Source organism: Salvia hispanica, chromosome 2 (assembly GCF_023119035.1).
Source record: "Salvia hispanica cultivar TCC Black 2014 chromosome 2, UniMelb_Shisp_WGS_1.0, whole genome shotgun sequence".
In the NCBI taxonomy this organism is placed as follows: domain Eukaryota; kingdom Viridiplantae; phylum Streptophyta; class Magnoliopsida; order Lamiales; family Lamiaceae; genus Salvia; species Salvia hispanica.
In genome coordinates this window covers 29217120-29242298 of record NC_062966.1, presented here as the reverse complement: position 1 = coordinate 29242298, position 25179 = coordinate 29217120, and the positions used below count along the sequence as shown (strand labels likewise).

The window sequence follows — 25179 nt, the reverse complement described above, 5'->3', positions numbered from 1 at the left end:
GTCTTTACTTTTTCCCTCTTTTATATTTCAATCACTTTTTCTTCTCATGTTTTTATCAATTGCACATTATCAGGATATTTTTTCGTGTACACATTATCGTTCTCCGCCCTAAGTATAAAGAAATTAGATTTAGTGTGTGAGTTGATTTAGTGGTAAAATGATAATATCTATGATCAAATGTCTCAGGTTTGATTTCACCGTAGCCATCGTTAATTAAGAATTGATGTTCCATTCTAGCCATTAATTAAAACATCAAAAGGGAGTACTATATTCATGACTAAATTTTAACTATTATGCCCTTACACAAAAAGTTTAGCAAATGAAAGTTATGTTGATGAAATTTGGAAGTTCATTATGATGAAAACATGTTAGGTAAGAACATGAAAAAGAAAATACGAAGTCAACTAATGATCTCAAAGTTTTAAGTAAGTTGTTAGCAATAATACAGGTTAATCAATGGTAATGATCTTGATGCACTCAACACGTAAGAGGGAATAATTATTTTTTTAGTGTATACGGTTCATCTAATCACATGGCCTATGTTTTAAATTGTTACAAAGTCTGTAGAATTAAATTTTTATTCATGATTAATTACGACCGGCATTAATTCTTTGATGCAAATGAAACTTGTAGGAGAGGACTATAATCTACCTATATTTAAATTAGCAAAAGTCAATGGAAATAATCATTTTATCAACATTAAATCGACTTTTCAGATTCTGTGACATACATAATATATTGCTTCCAAAAATTGAACTTGTATATTCATTTTATTATTAAATTTTCTTCTATGTTTAGGGTCTCGTTTGAGTGAGAACGTTACCGTTGGTCTCTAATTATCATTATTTTCAAATTTATTTTGTTAAGTACTCCATAAAGTAGTAATAATTAAAATGAGATTATGATTCCAAAATGATTGGTAGTAGTAGTAAATAATCTCTTGTGGAGCATGCATGTGTTGAATGATTTGAATAATTGATTCAGTATTTATAAAGCAATTTAAATAACACATATTTTTCAGTATAAAGTTCTTTAAATGGGGAGTGAATAAAATAAAAATAATTATGAATAGGGAGAAAATGCTTCAATTAGAATGGGACAAGTGTTAAGATAATAATAAAATTATGGAGTAAATTATAGGGAAAACAAATGTTAGGATTCTCCTCCAAAAGAATACTAATATTTCAAAAATGAAAAACAAAATCTTGCAACCTTGTTTACATGATAATTAAGTTGTTTAATTATGATAATTGATCAGCCTTCAAAAGCGGTGAGAAACTGAAAAAAAGGTTTGATAAATCATAAATACATTATAATCGGATTACAGGCCCTAATTATAATCAAATCTACTTCAAAAGCGGTGAGAAACTGAAAAAAAGGTTTGATAAATCATAAATACATTATAATCGGATTACAGGCCCTAATTATAATCAAATCTACTTTTTCAATAAATATATAGTGACAGCTTTTGACCACCAAAATCTGATCCAATGCAAAAATTATAATCTAAACTTTCGATTTGAGGGCTTCATGAATTTGACGTGGTTAGGTACAAATATTTCCAACCAATACTTATCAACAATATTAAAAGATGTGACATATGTTTAGAAACGTATACAGAATATTTTAAAAGCCTAATATTCCGTTCATTAAAAAATAAATAAATTCGACACGATGGCTAGTTCTTAGTCATCAGCTGAAAATATGATCAAATTAATCACCTTTTAACGTGTCATTATGTAGATTAAAATCATTAAGTGTGAACTCATAATGCTTCTAATAGACTTTACTTTCTCCTGTATAGTTAGCAAATTAAAATTATTACACAAATATGACACAAGCTCGATAAAGACGTTGAAATACTATAGGGACAATTTGTTTGAAAATATTTTGATGGGACATATACTAATTCGTGTCTTACCATTCATGAGATAGTTATTAATAAAGTTATTAATAAAAGAGATCAAGAAAGTGCATGTGACACGTTTGGATGGTGGATGGTGGGCAAAACAATCTTTCAAAATCTCAAATATATTGTAAAATGATAGGTGAGGAGTCTCATAAAGATTATTAGATTAGAATCAGAGCTCACGAATTTGGAGTATGCTTATTATGGTTTTTCTCTCTGATATATGGTTTAGTCATACAATAATATGTTAAAGTGTTATTCTCACGATTAAAATTTAAAAGAGATCCTCTATATTTTCCTGAAAAAAAATTTGGTCATACACATTAGGTATGGCGAGAGCTTCTATTCCTAAAAAATGTGTTTTGGTCCGATTTAACGGTTCTGTCAAAAAGTTCACAATCCACAACATCTTTGCCTGATTAGTAATTTAATTTTATTTAAATTAAATATTAAAAGAAGAAGAATATCCTTTTATATTTTTTTCTATAATTTTTGTATTATTAAAAGATTTCTTAAATCTTGTAATTGGAATGATATTTAAGTCACTAATACGTCAAAATGCGGTTGACCATCAATTTGTTAACAGAATTGTTATATATGGGATCAAAACATATTGTATACGGCGTAAAACTATCACACATAGTACCAAAAAAAAATTGGACAAAATGGAGGAACAATTTTAAACTTCAGTCTATTCTCATTCAATTTTTCTAGTGAATATCTATGGTTTGACATTATAGTCTCATTATCATAAGGACGAACTATGTTATAAATTCCAATGTTTTTATTGTCTTTTTCTTGGTGATTTGTGTGTGTTATTTTCGAACACCATTACTTTGGTTGGTGGAGATTGGGGAATCATGTGCACCCATAACTTCAGATTTATGGAATCCTACAAAGAATTTTAGGCCAGCCAAACATTGCCTGTTTTTCAAGCACAATCCAGCCAAACATTATCCTCTTTTTACTTTTATAAAAGAAGTATTGATTTTTATTTTCCTTACCAGTTATTCCTTTTTTTTTTCTTTATGCACTAATAAGAAAATGTTTTGTTCAAGAAAATTAAAATAGCATGCATGCAAGATTTATTTTCATTGTAATTACGATAATATAAAGAAATATATGATACTACAACAATTTAATTTTGAAAGTCTAGTGATTTAATATATAAAAAATGTTGAAATAATTTCCTTTTATGTTTCAAAGGTTAAGCAAATCACATATATATGAAATGCCACTCATTAAATTCCGGCCTCCAAAAAATTGAAAATTTATGTTTTATTTTGCCAAAAAAAAAATTGTTTGAAACCAAATTGATGTAAATTTTATGTTTTTATTATAACTTTATTTAATTTGCTATAATAAGTTGCTTTTTGTATTTTTTCTCTCTCCAAGGTGTCAATAATTGAGTCGTAGGTTCACTCCTCCAACCAAGTTATCCGAATTGTAAGTCAAATACATATATAAATGTAATATTTTCAATCCAGATTTATTTTTTAAATACCTATATTAAAAAAAAATCAAAATAGATAATAATCACCAACATTAGTAATTGGGTTGATTGTTTTTTGCTTGAATGGGTTTGATTTGATTTGATTTGTGGATAAGGATTTTGTTTATTTAAATATAAGACGATATGGAACAAATATAATATAAATTAATTCGGTAGTTGTAAATAGTGAGGAATAGTAAACGTAACATATATATTAATAAATCAGAAAATAAAATAATATGTAGGGTTGATATTCACATGCTCTAACCAAACCAATCTACTTTGCTGCAATGTCAAGTTCACAACCATGTGCCAATTATTGCTTTCTGTCAAAACCTATTTAATTAGGCTTTGGTTCATTTCATTATTCTATAAATACTAGTACTAATTCATTAATGTTTTTTTTTTTTTTTTTCTTCTCATGAAAATTTACATTGTTTGGATGGGTTACAAGTTACAACTCGTTTTTTTAGCACTTAGACCATCTCCAACCGTACTTCAAAAATAAGTTTTAATTAGTGTAAAAATCTTCTCCAACTATACACCAACCTCAAACCCATTTTTGATGTTTTTTGTGAAACAACAAATATGGTGTTAGTGCAAAAATTTTGTGAGACAAAAACTCAAAAATGGTGTAACTTTTGAATTTGGTGTAAATAATTTGAGTAAAACTACTTTTTAGTGTGACGTATACTCAAAAATGGGTTTGAGTTTGGTGAAATTGGTTGGAGATAGTCTTACGATCTTAACCACTTAAAACAGTTACCATTTATTATTATTATTATTATTATTATTATTATTATTATTATTATTATTACATATTAAAATACGATTTATGAATAAAAATAAATAAATAATTTTATTAAATAACTAAAATAAAATTACATAATACTACTAATGTGGTTGCTCTAACCAAGCTCTCTCATATAGGAATAACTTTACACTTCGTGTGTCACATGTGCTATTTATTATTTATGGTGTTGATTGATCCTTTATTATATACTCCCTCTCTTTGTCATTAATAATACTATATTTTTCTTTTTGGATTGTTCAACTTCAAAATAAAAGGGATAAAGAGTGATAAACGTCCGTGTAAGTAACATTATGCATAATAAATCACTATAATCAATAATTTGAGAAGAAATAATGTGTGCTTGTAGTGTGAATGACCTGAAAGTTTAGGTCTCGAGATAGATACAATATGTCCAAAATATGCAATATAGTAATTAAAAAGACAAGTTCACATAACTTTTCACCAAATTCAAAATAAAGTCCATATTAACGAGATAGCTTAAAACATGGAGTTATATATAATAACTAACTTTTTCCATAAACCACAAAAAGACAGCTGGTGTTTGGGTTAATATTCCAAACTATATATAATATTTTTTGAATTAAAAATAATTTATATTTACCTCTTATGCAATTAAGTACAAAATTGTCCGTAGGGGCAGCGCAGTTGGTTCCGAAGGGGCAGATTTACAAGAATGGCCAAGGATCGATTCTCACTACTGTCGTGCGTATGTCTCATTTTTATAATAGTTTTCCAATTGAACATGAATTGATTGAGTTATTGGAATATGAGTCACATTTACTAAGAATATAATGTGTTATTGTTGGGGAATACCTTAAAACGACGAAATAAGACTTTGTTTAGGCTCAAACAAGCTTGCAAGTCTCGACATATTTGATGAACAAAGTACGGGACTCAACTCGATACCCATACAAACCAAGCTTCAACACATCGGTGTTGGCTCAACTCGGTTCATGAGCAACCCTACGTGTGTGTGTGTGACATGTATATAGTATAAGTTTGTTTTTCAAAGCATTCACACTTGCATACAATACATAGTCACTCAGAGTCCGAACCTATTGGGCATTTGGAATTACAACTCGCGCGTACCGTAATATCATCCACACTTATGTTGTCAATAACTCGTTGGACATCTATATTTACGATTTGAACCATATGAAAACTCTAACTTTATTACGTCAACTACCAATAATAATTCCTTATCTACCCCTATAATCATGATAACTTTATAAACCATCAATCTACTGATTGGACGAGAAACGTTTTACCATTTAAGATATGATTTATCATACGTTAAAAAGAGTTACCAATCAATAATCAAAATTATGGTGTTTAAAATAACAAAAAGAAGTGGATATGGACATTTCTTCTAGATAAGCAATGAAAGAAACCATGTTACTCCTACCTAATAATTTGGCATTTTCTGGCATCACATATCAAATTAGTGCATATTAATAATCCCACAAAAACCTTCTACCTCTTTCTTATTTGTCTTCTCAATTTGGAGCTTTTCTAACTTGATCAAGGCATGGGATCGTGTTCATACTTTCAATAAATTGGAATATGACATTTATAAATATTATAGTATTTGTGACTTTTTTTATGTTTAACACTCAGACAGACTCACGCACGAAGACAAATGTACATGATTCAAAATTTTGGTTTTAATAGTAAGTAATTTAGTAAATAATTACATTGTTTATGCTTAGGTGGAAATACTTAGGAGGACGTCTTTGTCTATCATTTGAATATACGCATTGCAGAAAATTTATAGTTTTCATTTTGGTGTATTTTACTTATTCAGAAATAATACTAACTTCACTCAAATATGCAATACTAACTTTTTAAATATTTCACAAAATCACATTCCTTTATATGCATATAGAGTCGTAATAATCGTATCTCAATTTATAACTACGAACCAATTAATATTTAATGAATTTATTTTTCTAATGGTATCAAAGTATTCCATTGATAATATTCTAATGGTATCAATATCGCGTATATTTCTTGTGCTGACATGCACATATTCATAATAGTACTAACAAAATTATGAAATTGGAAACTAATAAAATGAAGTAATTTTATTACTAAATTGAATTGGTCGTATAATTATAAGTACAATTTTCCTCACTCTTTTAACCCATCGAATACAATTTGATTGGCCCAATCTATTCTGAGTAAAAAAAGCCTATAAAGTTGAACAAAAAGTGTAATCAAAATTAGAGTGGGCTGAGCCTCATAAGCCCAAATTCTAACAAAATCGAACCCAATGCTTAGCCAGCCTTATCTTTTTTTATGCTTCTAGGTTATAATTAATACACACCGTCGTATACGAATTCAAGGTGACTCAGATATTCAACTTATTAGTTGGTGATAAAATGTCTTACCATCCAAATTAATGAGTTTGAATCAAATATATGCATTCATTTTACCAAGGAGATGTATCTACAACATATCTTAAATCTAAGGATTGAAAATGATTCTATATTCTTATTTATGAATAACTCAAATAGAACATATGAAGTAGAATATTTTTACTGCTTGCATCAAAAGTATGATTATAGGCTACTTAAAATCATGCAGTTAAAAAAAGAAGTGGTGGTTGATTTCCGGTTGCATCAATTGTGAACAATGTCGTGTCTAACTTTATTTCATCATACACACTTATTTGCTCATACACTTTATAACTAATTTGTTTTGTTTAAAAAAGGTACGTGGATTTCACTAACGTAGTACGAACGGACCACAACAACTCCAAAACGTTGAGCTTGATGGCAAATTAAATTCAATTTTTGGCCTTTATGGTCTGAATTTTTAAATATGGGTGTGTACTGTAGCTACGGCAAAAAATGGTGTAAATTTTAAGTTTGGTGTAAAATTACTTTTTGATGTGATATAAACTCAAAAATTAGTTTGAGTTTTTTTGCAAATTGTACCAGATGAGATGACCTTAAGTGAGAGAGAGAGAGAACGTGAAGATAAAAGGATAAAAAAAAGTAATAAATTGGTGACTAATTTTGGCGGACGGATAGGATTGGAAAGATAAAATTATTTTTTTTGACGAGATGGAGTATTATTTTTATTATTATTATTATTATATTATTATTATTATTATTATTATTATAAATTAATAATTAATTAAGAAATTCATAATAATATTTTAATTATACTACAAATAAATAACTGTAATTATAATAATAGTTATGTTAATTGTTATACTTATTTGTCATTATTATTATGTTAATAAATTAGTAAACTTATTAAAAAATAATATGATTATTAAATTATGCATTATAATACAAAATATAATAATATAATTATTATTTTGTTTTTAATTAATAATTTATTAAGAAAGTTTTAATATTATTTTTAAATCATCCGAGAAATCATAATCCTCAACCATGATACTTTCCTGATAAATAAACATGATATTTTCATTAAATATCATCATTCTCAAGTATTTAGAAGTTAAATAAAAACACCCTTCTTATCTTAAAAAGTCCCTCATTTTGAAATAGGCATTATATATTAAAGTCAAAAAGTATGAAAATTAGGTATGCTTATAATTTTGATTTCTAATATTTTGAATTTTGCTTATTTAACATTTATATGCGTGATCCTCTTTAATTAGTTATTTACAAATAATCAATAGCATTTCTTGTAGAACTAAATGTTGACAAGAGAAAATCTGTGTATATATATATATAGACAGACAAAATATAGTTGGCAATCGAATTTGATTTGAAATCATGATATACCATACTATTCCTTTTCTTTCCACTTATTTCAAGATTGAAACATGAATTGACGGAAACTACTAGTTCAATTAAGGAAATATACAAGTAGCACAAACGAAAACATACCAATCTAATTTCTCAAATCGAATTCACCATACAAATCAACATAAGCATACAAATTGAATTCCACAAATCGAATTCAGCATAAAAGTAGCATTAATTATATTCCACAATTCGAATTGAACCCTAAATTTATCATTTGCCAAGTCACGCTTCTAGCACGCCACATAGGATAAGTTTGTGTCGAACATCTATCGGGTCGGGTCGCATGAAAAATTTACACAGTCCAATAGAGTTCACGACTTTTTATGCAGCACTTAAGTTCACTAGAAAAACCAAACTATTTTAAAAGTTAATGACTTTACATGCAATTTCTCCTTAAATTATCCACGTTCGATCAAATTTGGACAACTCCATAAAATTGAAAACAAAATATGAAATCATAAAATTTAACTTTTTCATCCTATTGGTACTCAAACTATGCCGTTTCAGTTTTTATTTTTCCTCTTTTTTCTTATTTTAATAAAAAAACATTTTTAAACAAGAAATCATTTTATACATGAATGAGAGAGTTAAGAAAAATTTAATCTTCATAATTTAATATTTCCTTTTAAATTTTTGGGAAAATGACCAGACTTTTATTGTCTGATAAAAACCTTAACCTTCATGATTTAATATTTCCTTTTCAAAATTTGGGAAAATGACCAGACTTTTATTGTTCGATAAAAACCTTAACCTTCATAATTTAATATTTCCTTTTCAAATTTTGGGAAAATGCCAAGACTTTTATTGTCTGATAAAAACCTTAACCTTCGTGATTTAATATTTCCATTTCAAATTTTGGGAAAATGACAATAATTTGATTGTCCTAAAAAAACCTTAACCTTCATGATTTAATATTTCCTTTTCAAATTTTGGGAAAATGACTAACACTTTTATTGTCCGATAAAAACCTACATAAACCTTAGTCACCCTATTCCTATAAATACATGTAATTCCAACAAGCAATATATCCCAAATCTCAACTTTTGTTCTCATCTCAAATGGATTCCAACGATGCATTCAACACCCTTCTCAATCCAAATTTGTCCCAAAATCTAGAAAAATTCACTTGGCCTAAAGAGTCAAACACCTCTTCAAATAAAGAACTCAACGAGCCAATCATCGACCTAGAGGCCGAGATGGCCCGAACCACTGACCTCGTTCGAGCCGCTTGCCTCGGCCACGGCTTGTTCCAAGTGATCAACCATGGCGTTGATTTGGACCTCATAAAATCAGTAAATGATCACGTAAATTTCTTCTTTAATCTCCCAAAAGAGGCAAAAATGAGGGTTCATAGGCTTCCCGGCAAAATTTGGGGCTATTCTTTCGCACATGCAGATCGTTTCTCTTTGAAGCTTCCATGGAAAGAAATTTTTTCTTGCATTTTCCGTGAAGATGGCCTTGATTCGGAGGAAACCCTCTTTTTCGAAACAGCGTTTGGTCAAGATTTTGAGAAGATAAGGTGAGTTTATCGATCGAAGTTCTCGATTTCTCTGTGTTTAATGTGCATGCCTTAAATGCAGTTGGTTGTGTGAATCGTTGTGTAAAAACCCGTATCGTGAAAATGATCAAATATTTTATAATTTATCAAAAGTTTAAAATCTTTTTTTTTTTAATTTTGTTTTAGAAAATAGACATCTAGAAAATGATCAAATATTTTCACATTTTCATTTATGTTTTCTAATTAGAGTTGTGTGAGCAGCCAGATTGTTTAACATACTCTATTAATTAATAGTAATTGGTTTTGTCATTCTATACAAATTTTTAACAAAAAATATTTTATTTTTTTTGCAGATTGGATTTCCAAAACTATAGTCATGCCATGAAAAAATTGTCTCTAACCATAATGGAGATATTAGGGATGAGTTTGGGGGTTGATAAACAACATTATAAAGATTTTTTTGAAGATGGTAGCTCTATATTGAGATTCAACTTCTACCCTCCATGCCAAGAGCCAGACCAAACCCTTGGTACTGGACCTCATTGTGATCCCACTGCTCTCACCATTCTTTACCAAGATCAAGTTAAAGGTCTCGAAGTCTTAGCCGACGGCCTATGGAAGTCGGTCAGGCCAAGACCCGATGCCCTAGTCGTTAGTCTCGGCGACACTTTCTCTGTAAGTCAGTACCACGTACCATTAAAAAGTTTCTTCTATTTCATACTCCCTCTGTCCCATTAAAAATGAAACGTTTTCATTTTTGGTCTGTCCCATTAAAAATGAAACGTTTCTTAAAATAGAAACATCTCTATCTCTACTTTTTCATCTCTCTTACTTTATTCTCTCTTCATTAACTCACAAAACAACACTACATAAAAACCCGTGCCGATTCCCAAATGTTGCATATTTAATGGGACGGAGGGAGTATATAATAGTAACATGTAGTACTATGAATCAGTTTAAAATTAGAAAAAGTGACAATGTTCAATACTTCAATATATACATGACAATTATAATAGTATAATGTTTGGAATAGAAGAAGTCAAGAAGAGATACATGATACATTAAAATGTTGATATTATAAGTCATGATTTTCTTGCAAAAGGTTGTAATTATAAGCGAAATTGAGAAAAACCCTTAATATGTTGATGATATTATTGAATATTTGAATTTATAACACACCTTTCAAGCAAGTTGTAATTTTCATTAAAAAGTTGACATGATCAAACAGACTAACAAAAACCATATCACTATGTCTATTTAATCAGAACATAGACATATCCATGCACTTATAGTCATGACCCCACTCCAATTTAAGCCCTTCCCCACACACATGAATACATTTATATACATGTATAAGGCACGGTTAGCATAAAGTAACAGTGTAAGTAAATGATATTTTTCGCCCCTAATGGTATTCGAACACTGGCGTTGCACACATCTAGCAAGACTGATATCGACTGTAGAACTATGTGATCAAAGGAGTTGAAATTGGTTATCCATTTTTCACAACTGACACAATTAGTTCTTTACTTGAACATCTCCTTATTTTATGTGTGTAGGCTTTAGCAAATGGAGTATACAAGAGCTGCCCACATAGAGCTGTGGTGAACAAATCAATGGGGAGAATTTCAATGGTGTATTTCTTGCACCCTGCAGAAGAGAAAGTGATTAAGCCTCCCAACAATCTTGTGAGCTCAGAGAGGCTGAGGCAATTTCCAGATTTCAAGTGGTCTGATTTCCACAATTTCACACAAAACCATTATAGGGTTGATCTTGCAACACTCCAAAATTTTAGTAAATGGTTCATTTCCCACCAACCAACCTAAACCCTAGCTACCTACCTAGGGGTTTTAGGGTTTCTAGACTCTTGTCACCCCACCATCTTATTCATGCAATAATTAAATTTTGTATTTGGTGTGTGTCTAGCTAGCTAGCTAGCTCCATTGTTTGTTCTATGATATGATTCTTCATGTTTTTTGTCTTCAAATACAGTGTTCCTTAGGAGGTGCTAATCTTTTGTTTAGGCTTTGGCCTGATGTTTTAACCTTTTGCCTTTTTGAGTAGCTAATCTTTTGTTTAGACTCTCTAGTAGTCTTTGTTATGTTGTAAGTTGTTTGAGCTTTGCTCATGTTTTTGGACTTCTATAAAAAAAGGTTGTATTTGATGTCTACTCTTGTTTTCGGTTTATTTCTTTGTGTTAACTATAACAAGATATGGATAATAAGTATATACTGAACAAAATTGTGAGAGTTTGCCATTGTAAACATAAGAGTTTACCCCAATTGTATTAGTATGCGACCTTTTGGGGAATGACCTGGAAACAAAATTGTGAGAGTTTGACAAAAGAGGGCAATAGCATACTAATGTGAAGTTTGGATATGCATTTACAAACACTCACGGCATCAAATGATTAATTCCTCACAAATGGTCAACATTCAGATCGTAACACTACTGAACAATGCAATTCAAGAATTATACACCATCTGTCTGCGATTACACGTCTTATTTTCCGGCGGCTCGAATTTTAATAAATATGAATGAATGTGAGTGGAAAAAATTAATGGAATGTGAGTCTCATTTTTATATATTAGTTTTATAAGGAGACAAGTAATAGCGGACAGATCAAAATGACAAAACTGAGACGTGTAATCATGAATATATGGAGTAAAATTTACAAGAGATGTAGACTTCAATTCAATAGGATAGACAGGTAATAGTGTACAGACCAAAATGATAAAAATAAGACGTGTAAACATGGGGAATAATAATTCCAAGAGATATGGACTTTGATTGAAATAGATAGGAAAAATAAAACGTGTAATCGCATGCGGATGCAAAATTTGAAGAAACAAATATAGATTAACAATATGAAAGAAAAATAAAAGCGGTACACAAGTAAGACAACACAAGTGATATAGATTTTAAGTTCTATAATCCATGCACATGTAAGTTAATTACTGGAATTTTTGAGGAATCATTGCGTATATTTTGTCTCAGAAAAAGTATATATTCCCCAACATATATATACTATCCACTTTAACCAAATCCAGAAAATGGAAATCTTGGACTATTCAGACCAATAATTTTAACAAGAAAATCGAAAAATGGACTGTCAAAATTATATTCACTCGTCGTTCATGTGATTGATCATGGAAACATTGAAATTTGTAATAGTGGAATAGATATAAAATATATGCTGTGGGACATGACTCTGGCTAAATCCAAAATGTTTCCACGAGGGGTGTCTTTAATGATTAATTATAGAAGACAAAAAACCTGGGATATAGTAGTGTAGGTCGAAATAAATAACTTTTAATTCTTTATTAAAATTATCAAAATTAATAAGTAAATTTAAATATTGACACAGAGATATAAGTTTATCAATACAAGAAGGTTGATAAAGTTATGTATTTGTGTCTTATTAACCAAAGTGTTGCATTTTGTGTCCGTATTTTATACTTCCTCTGTCCCACAATAATTGTCACTCTTATTATGAACACGAGTTTTACGAAATGTAAATAAAAGTTGGTTGGAAAAGTTAGTTGAATGTGGGATGGGATCCACTTTTTTAAATTGGTTTTATAATAAAAGGCGAGTGAAGTGAGTTAGTGGAATGTGAAACCTACTTAATATTTATGGTTAAAATGATGAAGTGTGACAATTTTTGTGGGATGAACCGAAATGAAAAGGAGTGATAATTATTGTGGGACCGAAAGAGTATATTTTTTATTTTATACCTTGCATGAACAATATATTTAGTCTTTGAAAAATACATCTTAGATTTCTAAAGTCTCAAAATATCAACATGACTTTCATAAAGAGCCTCACATCTCAGGTCATTTTCCTTATTGAATTATTATTCCTTTGATTTTACCTCTGAATCCTTTATGTCTTAACTTTTTCTATATTACGATCATTATTGCAAATATGTTTGTAATACAAGTGTATGTTACAAACTACTAGAATCTATAGATGTGGTATATTACTAGTATTCATTAATAGCACTGAGATGCAATATCAGTACATTAAAAATATATAAAATTAGATACCTCATGAAGTGTGTGCATACATATTCTGTAAATATTGGTGTAATGTTTAAATCTATTGAACCATCGTTTAAGCCCAATCAACCCCTCTTGGGCTAATTTTAAATTATGTTAGTTTGGGTTAATTTAATTTGTGTGATACTAATTGTTAAACCCAATGGGTCCAATAGAAATCAATGTGTAAGCTATCATAACTAATCCAAGAAAATAAAATACTTTTGAGAACATTATTGCGGTTCTCGGTTAAGGTTATAGTAGGGGAACCGGTAATCGAGCCCGACGAGATCCATTAACCGTAACCGACCCGATACTATTGCGATAATCAACCTTAATTAATTCGGTTATCGATTAACTAAGATCGGATGGCACATTTAAGAACCCTATTCTGGCGTGCATACAGAAAGCGGGTTGGATTCAAAATACCGATGATTATTTATAATTATTATTCTAAGTAATACTACTTCATCCATCAATTGGATTGTTTAAAATTATTATTTGGATGAAAATAGTTTCTAACTTTTAGAGATTGAGATTGTAATAGTAACTAATTTAAGAGTGTGTGCTATTATTATCAGTCCATCGATTGGGTTGTTTAAAATGCTACGAAATTTAATTTAGAAAGCCCAATGGATCCACTAAAAATCAAGTTTGAGGACTCAGATGGAATGACAAGTCTCTCCACCCAATGCTATTTTCTTTCTAGATGTATTTATTCTTATATATACGAAATTTCAATATTTTCTGATTCAGATCAGGGACGGAGCTAGAAAATTATATTAGGAGGGACAAAAATATTAACACACAAATAAATAAATATAAAATTAATATATATATATTAAAATAATATAGTAAGTCTACGTGTATGTTAGGAGTGGGGCAAGTAAAAAAATATTTTTTCTAAATGAGGGGGCAAATTAGTTGAATATGCATATATTTAAGTATAATAATATATATATTCACATGCTATAGAAAAATGAGGTGGGGCAATTGCCCCTTCTCACAATGCTATAGATCCGTCCCTGATTCAGATACTTAATGTTCTTTCGACTCCCAACCTGCAATCCCGACCAAATTAAATACAAAGAATATTATTAAAATAGAACTAAATGTATACATTTTTAGAGGAATTTGGATCGAAATTAATAGTAGGAAAATAATAATTGATCAAATTAAACACACACTATAAAAGATGTTGTAGTAAAAGTTGATGCTGCCGACGGCTCCGCCACAGTCCGCCGTAGAGATTACTAAAACTACGGCTGAGTTTTCAATGCGGCGGTGAATTTAAAGTCCCCAATTTATTAATTTCCACTCGTTGCATGCCGGCTCGATATCTATATTACTACTATTCATTTAATTCCATCTCAAAAAAATGAATTTAATTTGAAAAAAAGTAAAAAACCCAAAAATCATGCCATCTCATACTCCAGTCATATTCATGCTCGTTTTCGTGCTCGTGTCCGTGTCAGTACCATTGCACGCCTTACCAATAACAAAACCCAACTGCGACGACCGCTGCGGCAACGTCACCATCCCGTACCCCTTCGGCATGTCTCCCGAATGCCACCGCGACCCCTCCTTCGCGGTCGCGTGCAACCGCGCATTCGACCCCCCGAAGCTCTTCCTCCTAAACAACTCCGCTGAAATTACCAAAATAGCCCTTGAAGGCCAGGTTGATTAAAAAAAGTTACTCCATATGGTGATTTCAGTTCTATTTTTACACTGACTTATAACAGCTATATTTATTTATATTTAAGTTTGAATTGCCAACAACTCCAGGTGACGCTCCTCCACCCCATTGCCCGGAGCTGCTACAACACCAGTGGTGGCGAGATCTCCGCCTCCTCGCAGCCGCTGATCCTCCCGCCGCGGCTGACGGTGAACGGCACGGCGAACAAGCTCACGATCGTCGGGTGCGACACGATCGCCTTCATCTACGGGAAGCGCCTCGACCGGAGCTTCATGACGGGGTGCACCGCTATGTGCGACGCGGCGGCGGATCTGGAGGAGGGGCTCTGCGCGGGGGCCGGGTGCTGCCAGGCGGCGATCCCCGGCGGCGTCTGGGAGGCGGAGATCGAGCTTGGGAGCTTCTTGAATTACACGTTCGTATTGGATTTCGATAGGTGCGGGTACGCGTTCCTCGTGGAGGAGTCGGCGTTTAACTTTTCGGTGCGGAGTTTGGTGGATTTGGAGGGGGTGGATAAGGTGCCGGTGGTGGTGGATTGGGTGGCCGGGAACGGGAGCTGCGAGGCGGCGATGGGAGGCGCCGGGTATGCGTGTTTGAGCTGGAATTCGAGGTGCGAAAGCATTGGAAATAATGGAGATGGGTATAGGTGTGTTTGTGAGGAAGGGTATGAAGGGAGTGCTTATCTTGTTGATGGATGCCAAGGTATGGAAATGATCGGGTTTGAACTCGTCTAATATCCATCTGATATGTGGTAGGACGTTGAAACATTATGTATTTTTAAATAGGATTAGGATTTTGAACTCTAGACATATGACCAAAATACGAATTTGGTTCAAAACATTTACTTTTTGAAAAACAGGTCCATAATAAATGAAATCCTTGTTGCAGTGGTCCTTTTTTTACTGTTCCATAAAAAACTGACGGTCATGCCACTGTGCAATTAGCGTTGACCGTTAGTTTTTTTACGGAACCGTAAAAAAAAGGACTACTTCGGCGACATTTTCATTTGTTATGGACCTGCTTTTCAAAAAATGAATGTTTTGTGGCTAAATTCGTATTTTGGTCATATATTTACAACAAAATTTGACATTTACTCTATATTGAGGGCGATATATTGTTATGTATGGTTATAAGTGGGGTGAATAATAGAATTTGCTCCAAATCTCTCCAAATTTACAAATTACAACAATATATGTGAATATAGAAGTTGTTTCTACATACATATTTACCCAAAACTTTTTGTAGATATTGATGAATGTGCAAATAGTGATCTACACGTTTGCATGGAGAAAGCAAGCTGCACCAATACAATAGGAAATTATACATGCTCTTGTCCCAAGGGATACTCCGGCGATGGGAGAGGTCCAAATGGTTGTATAGGTAATATTTGGGCACACATGTATATTTTTTTTCCTTGTGTTTATATTCACGAACTTTGATCTAATTTTAAATTTCGATCTTATTTAAAATCATAAGTATTTATTTTCCAACGAACCAAACTTCCAATGTTATTGTCGTTCAAGACATGACCACTGTCGACGTCCAATACTTAGTGATGACAACAACACATTTAGAGGGCAATTTCCAACAATTATTGTCACACACCAGTTAGTATTGGATGTCGGCAATTAAAACTCCAACTTTAATTGCAAAATGTTGAAATATAAGTTACTCCTTGGTTTCCATGTCTTAAAATTCATATCAATATTACAAAGTACATAATATATATTTTGTGTTTAAATGAAAAATATTTTCTCCTATTAAACATTCTATCACTAAATAATGATGCCATGATTTACATGTTTTGCAGATATTGACGAGTGTAAAGATTCTACTTTAAACAATTGTATGAAAAAAGAGTACTGCACAAATACACTAGGTAATTACACATGTTCTTGTCCCGATGGATACTCTGGCAATGGAAGAGGTAGAAGTGGTTGCACCATGAAGGATAACAAGCTTCCCTATATCTTAATCGGTAAAATTTATAGTATACGAGAAACGAGTCTCTTCGCTTCCAAAAAAACCGTTACTGTACAATTTACTTTTTCATCCGTCCATAGAAAATCTGTCACTTCCACTAATTAAAATTCGTCACGTCCAAAACGTGTCAATTTTTTGTTCTTTCATACTACATCGCAAATTCATATTCGATTCACAAAATCTACACAAATCGTCACAATAAAATGGTTTTTATTGGACCATCAATCTTGATTTATGTCACAAATTTAAACAGGAATTTCATGTGGCATAACAACTCTCCTAATCGCCGCCATCTTCTTCTACATGGAGCTCAAGCGCAGATCTTCCAAAGCAAAGAAACACAAATTCTTCCTCAACAACGGCGGCTTTCTCCTACAGCAAAAGCTCTCCGCCCGCGAAAGGTCCCCCGACGCCGTCAAGATCTTCCCCTCCTCCGAGCTCCACTCCGCCACCGCCGGCTTCAGCCCCGCCATGATCGTCGGCCAAGGCGGCTTCGGCACAGTCTACAAAGGCACCCTCTCCGACAAAACCCCCGTCGCCGTCAAGAAATCCAAGCAAGTGGACCCCACGCAAATCGAGCAGTTCATCAACGAGGTTTTCGTCCTCTCTCAGATCAACCACCGCAACATCGTCCGTCTCCTCGGCTGCTGCCTCGAGACCGAGTCCCCCCTCCTCGTTTACGAGTTCGTCGCCAACGGCACCCTCTCCTCCCACCTCCACAAAAAATCAGAAACAGACAAAAAAAACGCGGGCCCCAGTCTTCCCTGGGGCGCGCGCCTGCGAATCGCAGCAGAAACAGCAGGGGCGCTGGCGTACCTGCACTCTGCAGCTTCTGCTGCGATCATCCACAGGGATGTCAAGTCAGACAACATCTTACTGGACGAGAATCTGACGGCGAAGGTATCGGATTTTGGAGCCTCGAGGCTCGTGCCCGCGGACATCTCACAGGTTTCGACGATGGTGCAGGGGACGTTCGGGTATTTGGACCCGGAGTACATGCAGACGAGCCAGTTGACTGAGAAGAGCGACGTGTACAGCTTCGGAATGGTCCTGCTCGAGCTTCTGACGAGCAGGAAGGCCGTGTGCTTCGACGCGGCCGAGGAGGAGAGGAACCTAGCTAGCTACTTTTTATGCATGTTGAGGGAGAATAGGTTGAGTGAGGTTGTTGATGAGAGTGTTTGGGGAGATGGGAATATGGAGAAGGTGTGGAGAGTTGGGAGGCTTGCTAAAGAGTGTTTGAATGTGAAGGGGGAGAATAGGCCAAGTATGAAGGAAGTGGCAATGGAATTGGAAGGGATGTTGATGATGATGATGGGAGGGAAGCATTCATGGAGTAGAGATGAAGGTGTTGTTGATGATGAGAAGGTGGGATTGTTGTTTGATGAGGAAGGATTGATGAATGTGGTTGATTGTAATGGTGGAGGGAATGGAAAGATTTGTGATGGATTTGATAGTAGTTGGGGTCGTTTTGTGAATGAAGTTGATGGAGGAAGATGAAATTGGCTTGGGATATTCCCTCCTTATAGCAATATGAGTCTTACTTTTTCGGTATAGAAAATATGAGGGGTAAAAGTTAATAACATGAGTGTGTCACTTTTATATATTGATATTATAATGAAATACAAGTGAAAATAATTTTGGAAATTTTGGGGTGAGTGCCCTGGTTTCCAAAAAAAAAAAATGTAAATAAGATAAAAATGAGAAATGACTCTTTATTTATTTAAGACACAGTTGTCTATATTGTCCTCATGTACAATCAATATTATCGTTTGACTAACAAAAATATGGACAAACTTCAATAAAGATTTCATAGCGTTCTATTGATCTACGTACCAAGAATTGTTCTTGCATTGGATCTGCATATACCTAGATTTCAATAGTGGTGGACTGATTTGTTGGACTAGATAAAACAATGCAAAGATATAAACAACATATAAGTGTTTCTTTTGTTGTGTTAGGAATCTGAACATGGTCACGAGCCAAACCGACTTGGCACCATGAGGCTCGACCTTGCCTTGTTTCCTGTCAAATTGAGCTCCAAACGAGCTTTTTTCGAGCCCAATCTCAAATAGCTCGCAAGTAGCTCTGTAATTTACAGCCTACACCTATGCCTATGGCGCGACCATGCGGGATAGAGGTTCGATACATATTGCAATGGTGGCATAGAAATTCAAGAACATGGCATTTTTAGTTACTACAATATAACTAAACTACTCATTATGCTATCATCCTCTTGACTATCAATGCATGTGATGAAATCTAGATACTACTCCATTATTTATATAGTGCTTTGAAAATCTTACTACTCATGAATCATGTGGCTTGTTGAATATTTTTGTAGTACTAATGTTTTGTTATTACATGTATATGTATATATTATCCTTCTCCAAAAGATTGGCATTCCATACAACTAAGTGATGTCTTGCTGGATGTACTGCTGCACAGACATTACTTTTTGTAAAAAAAAGTTCTGTACAAGAATATTGATGCCTGTAATAAGATGCTCCAGCTGTACACACACACACATACATACATTTACATATTTTATTCTTGGAACCACCTTGATTTATATTTGGGTGTCACATATCCAATCCAACCACATCTTGCCTGTAATTTTAAGTACATACAATTTCTATCCAGGTTTCATTAAGTTCTTATGATTTAAAATAGATTTGAGAATCTTCTAATAACTTCATTTGAAGGGATTAAAAAATGACATTGAACTTCTTTCTTTGACAAGTTTTTGGAATGAAGTTGTTAGACTCCCAAGATTAATTAGTTATCTAGATTACTTCTGACCTATAACTGGATATGTTATTTAGATATTTCATGTCGCTTAATATCTTCAAAATATATATCTTACTTCTACATCCGTCATTAAATATTTCATTTTGTTATTTTAAGATATCTGCCATTAATTACATGTCATATTTGACTTTTACTATATTTGATAAATTAGTCTCGTAATCCGCTAACTCATTTCAGTCATTTCAATTATAAAAACCAATACTAGTATATAAAAATGAAACTCAAATTTTGACTAATTTTTTTCACTCAAATTTCTAAAAATCTGTGTCAATTAATCATAGACGAAGGAAATAGCTAATAAAAGTTGTTTGACTCCCAAGATTATTTATCATGAACCATTTTTGGCCTGTGATTAGATCAACGAAGATGCTTAGAATCATATATACGATATATAAATTTCACGTTGTGCATTGTCTCGAATACGTAATCAAAGCCACTGAGGTTGTTGAAACCCCTAAGTTTATTAACTCGAACCATTTATGGCCGGTAACGAGATATCTTACGTAGATGCTACATCCGGTGAAATAAGATGCACGATGTATGTGTTACACGGGGTGCAATGTATCGAATACGTGATCATAGCCACTAAGGAGTGGAAAAAAGGAAAGGTGAAAGGGATCCAATGAAAATTGAAGGAGATTGGTGGTTATAGTAAAAAGAATCAAATGGAATAGAAAAAGTAGTAGCATGCTTTTCTGAAATTAGGCTGTGAGAAAGAGAGACAAAATAAGGTGACTCTGATTCCTTCTTTAATTCCAATCCTTTATTGCAAACGATTTTTTTTCATGTGCAGCTGTTACCATAGTTTCATGTATCGTATCCTTTCAATTATTGAACTCTTAATTTGTTGTTTTTCATATTTTGTGTCTCTAAATCTTGGCTTGTGAGAAAGACTTCTATCAACTTGCATGATTTCAAGAATTGTGAATTATTATAGGTTTTTTCTTGTTTTCAATAATCAAGACACATTAAGTCATTAAGTAGATAGTCGTCAACATCGGAAGACATAGATGTGATTGTCGCTGGTAATGAATGTCAAGCGAACACCAGAAGTGACTATATCTCATAAGATTATCGTGAAGACAAAGTTGTTGCATCGTGGTTTTAATATAATATCCAAAAAAACTGAATTTAATCAGTGGACTGTTTTTGGCCCTCATGGTCCGGTAGCGTGGTTGAACGACCCATCTACGACAAAATACGACTCTATATCATAGAATAACTGAGTAAATTAGTACTCGTTGCCCCCAAGTTACTTAAGTCGTTTATCTTTTTGGCTAAAAATAAAACATCTAATCACACCTTCTTTATTCTTTCTTTTACTATACTCTCTTCTCTTCCTTACTTTATTGTCTCATCTGCTTTATTACTTTATTTAACTCACTCCATACAACTTTTTTTAAATCCCATGCCGAAAAAAAAAAGCTTCAAGTAATATGGGACGGAGAGAGTAAATTGCAATAACAGGATTCCATTTAAAATGTCTCCAATAATATCTCACTATATTGTGAACACAAGGTGACAATTAAAGAAATTTTAGTGACATTTGGAGAGAGATTTGGAGAGAGAGAGAGGGAGAGAGGATAGTGCATACAATAGTAACAATACACTCAATTATTGGAATAGATTTCAATTTCGAATCAATCAATTAAAATCACGTAATAGCGACATGCTTGATGAGGCAAATATTATATTATTGCGTTCAATTTTCGTTATCTTCTCATCCCACTTTAGTAAATAACCATGCCGTTTTCTAGAGATCTTTTTGTTCAAATAATTCTTTATTATTTAATACACTATTATAATAGTATGAGAAAAATATTGTACGCAATCTTTCTTTCTTTTCATTTATAAAGAGAAATTCGTGATGCTACGATGACAGCTACCTGTAAATATGTTGTAAGAATCATTCTTATAAAAAAAACACTACTCTTTCATCTTTATCTATAAATAATTTAAATTGCGTGTTTTGTAGTAGAATATTCTAATCATTTATTTTATTATGTCTCTTTTCTTTTATTAATTTTGCAATAAAATTGAGAGAGGAGAATAGAGAGTGTCGGCATGAATGGTATCAACAATTTTACAGATAAGTTAATCAATAATATCTCAAGAAATTTAAATAAAGTCAAAGCAATTATAGCAACCAGACTTACACATTTCGCCAATCAGGAAAATCATACCTTGATTGCTCACCACAGAATGAATAAGTACTGTCACACATTAAATAAAACAAGCACAAATTTCAAAACCTATCAGGTTTTTCTGCACTGAAATATTTACTTCTAAAAATATAAAAATCATACACAAATCCCACAATTTTCTATTTTGAAACCAACATACTCAAATTTGTTGTCCACAAAATGCAATGTTACCTAATTTAAGTACTCAAAAAGCCAATAATTAAAGATATGCACACAAATATTAATCATTTTTTTACCCTAACCTATGATAAAAAATTGAGAAGGTAAAAAAATACTACCAAGCAAGGAGAAATATGGAAATGGTGGTGCAAACTCGTCAAGATTTTTATTTTGTTACTATTGTGAATCTTTTGCCGTTTCGTCGTCGCTGTCGCTTTGTTGCGGTTGACTCTGGTGGTGCTGATGGTGGTGGTGATCCAAATTCATACCAAGATCAATTCCGTTGTGGTTGTTGTTGTTGTTGTTATTATTGTACGCGTTTATTGACGCGAGCATTCCCATATTAGTCTCGGGGACGCCGAGGCCCAGTTGATGAACTGGCGTTTGTTGTTGTTGTTGCTGCAAAACCATTGACCCGAGTTGAACCGGGCTGAACCGGCCGGTTCCTTGGAACTCGAAGCCGCCTATTCTTTGCGCCGCGGCGGAGGGGGCCTTGTACTGCCACTCCTGCTGCCCGGCTGCCGTCGCGGCGGCGCTCCCGGTTACCGGGAGCATCCAGAAGGCGTTCCCCACGTTGGCGGCGGCAGGGGCCACCGCCCACATGGCGGGAGCCTGGATGTAGCTCGACGGCTGCGACGAACCGGGTTTATGCTCCTGACCCGGTTCCTGATCGTGGCCGCCGGCTCTCCCCGGTTTAGGGGAGGCAGCGCCGCTGGCATCGTCTCCCCTGAACCGTTTCTTGAGGTAATTCTCATCCGGTTCTTGGCCGAAATGGGAATTAGCGGCGAGCTGGTGGTGGAAACCGAGCATGCCGGCGGCGGCGCCGCCGAGGAACAGCGGCGCGGACTTCGACGGCGGCGCGGAGAAGGTGGTGCCGCTGCTGCGCATCGAGACGTTGAGCGTCGAGAAGTTCGCGGGGATGGTGCCGGTCCCGGTGGAGGCGATGATGGCCGGCTCGGCCTGGTGGAGGAGCCACTCGATGGTCTCGCCGTCCGACTTGTGGCCCAGCTCGCGGGTGAGCTGGAAGACGCGGGCGGCGCACAGGGCCGGCATCCTGATGCGCCGCCCGCGGCCGTCTACTTTGGTGTGGCGGTCCTTGGACGGCTTCTTGGCGACCAGTTTGTTATTATTGGTCGCCAGGCCGCCGCCGCTGCTGTTGGTATTGTTGTCGTCGCTGTTATTAGGAATAGCGACGAGAGCAGTACTGGTAGCAGCGGCGGAGGCAGAGGAGGGGGAGTGGGCTAAGTTTCTTGGTTGTTGGAGGGAGATGGAGCCCATCAATGGCCCATGGGGTGGGGATGGGCCGGGTTCGGTTTGACTTTGGAGGTGGTGGTGGAGGTGGCGGCGGTGATCGGCGGAGGTGGAATTGTTATTGGGTCCTTGATTTTTGGGGTGTGGCTCCATAAATTCCATTTGTTTTTTTTGGGAGAGAGAAAACAAAGAGAGAGTTTTTCAAGAAAACATAGCTCAAATCATGGAAGCTATTGAAGAATGAAGGGAAGCAAAAGAAGTGATTTTGATGAGAGGCAAGTGGAAGAAATTGTGAATTGTGATTGACTGGTGTCTTTGGAGAGAGAAAGAGAGAAGCACAAAAAGATGAATAAATGAGAGCAGAAGTGGAGCCCACTCAGCCCACCGTGGGGTCATTCTTTTATTAATATTCATCACAGTGCATATTAGCTGGCTTGCGCCATATTTATATAACTATATTTATTACTTTCATGGGGAAAAATCTAATTAAATTGGTACTCCCTCGGTCCCAAGGAATATGACCCCTTTCTTGGGCGGCACGAGATTTTATGCAGTTATATTTTGTGTGTTAAGAGGAAAGAGTAAAGTAAGAGAGAGGAATAAAGTAGAGATAAAGGTGTTTCCATTTTAAGTAATGAGTCATCTTAGTTGGGACAAATCAAAAAGGAAAGTGGGTGATCTTCAATGGGACGGGGGGAGTATAATATTTTAGATATTACTTTCGTTTAACTTATGGAGTATTTTTTACTATTAATTTCATATTATCTCCATTTGCCATTTATAGTCTCATTTTAATTCAGAACGAATTTTAAAAAAGTGTTTGACCTTTTGAAAAAACTAAGTTGAGACATAACTTTTGGACACAACGATTAATAAATTAGGGATGTCAATGTAGCCCGCAACCCATGGGTCGGCCTGAATAACCCGCCAAATTTACAGGGTTAGGGTTGAAAATTTCTAGTCCGATAAAATTACAGCCCGACTAGCCCGCAACCCATTAGGGCCAGACTCGAAAATCCGATAAAATTTCTATCGTTCTATTTGTTTGACTCTAATTCGATATTTCATTGGTTATTTTATGATATAGATTACTAAAAAATAACTTTTAATTTTATATATTAAATATATAAATTATATATTAAATTTTTATTAACATATCATATATATATATATAAATAGAAACTTCAAATTCACTAAATATATATATTTAAATTTCTAAAACATGCTTTAAAATTTTTGATTTTTATGTTTTATTTTGCATAAATCTCAAATATTAGTATATGATCGTGTTTACGTTTGAGTTTAAGCATATATCTCAAATATATCATAATTAAATATTTTACATTTTATAAATATAACTAATTTTCACAATTATTTATTGGATTTATCGCATGTTTATTATATCGGTAGCAACCCAATTAGCCCGTTGGACTAGCCCGAAATCCGAGCTTTTAGGGTTAGGGTTGAACTTTTATAATCCGAAAAAAATCACAACCCGATTAGCCCGCACCCGATTGACCCGCAACCCGAATAGGGTTGGCCC

General features: G+C 34.0%; 3 protein-coding genes across 3 annotated transcripts; 2 read left to right on the top strand and 1 right to left on the bottom strand.

The window, feature by feature from the left end:
• The first annotated feature begins 9058 nt into the window (after nt 1-9058).
• Nucleotides 9059-11324, top strand: LOC125203937 (gibberellin 20 oxidase 2-like). The gene is made up of 3 exons (XM_048102456.1): nt 9059-9519; nt 9852-10173; nt 11058-11324. Exons 1-3 carry the CDS (start codon nt 9059-9061, stop codon nt 11322-11324), a joined length of 1050 nt encoding a protein of 349 aa, XP_047958413.1.
• A 3631-nt stretch (nt 11325-14955) lies between these two features.
• On the top strand, nt 14956-19013 carry LOC125206745 (putative wall-associated receptor kinase-like 16). The gene is made up of 4 exons (XM_048105978.1): nt 14956-15216; nt 15324-15933; nt 17042-17209; nt 17468-19013. The coding sequence occupies exons 1-4, from the start codon at nt 14956-14958 to the stop codon at nt 18709-18711; spliced, it is 2283 nt and encodes a 760-aa protein (XP_047961935.1). The 3' UTR covers nt 18712-19013.
• A 3177-nt stretch (nt 19014-22190) lies between these two features.
• LOC125208145 (transcription factor TCP23-like) lies at nt 22191-23962 on the bottom strand. The gene has a single exon (XM_048107721.1). It carries the CDS (start codon nt 23796-23798, stop codon nt 22563-22565), a length of 1236 nt encoding a protein of 411 aa, XP_047963678.1. The 5' UTR covers nt 23799-23962; the 3' UTR covers nt 22191-22562.
• Nucleotides 23963-25179: the final 1217 nt, after the last annotated feature.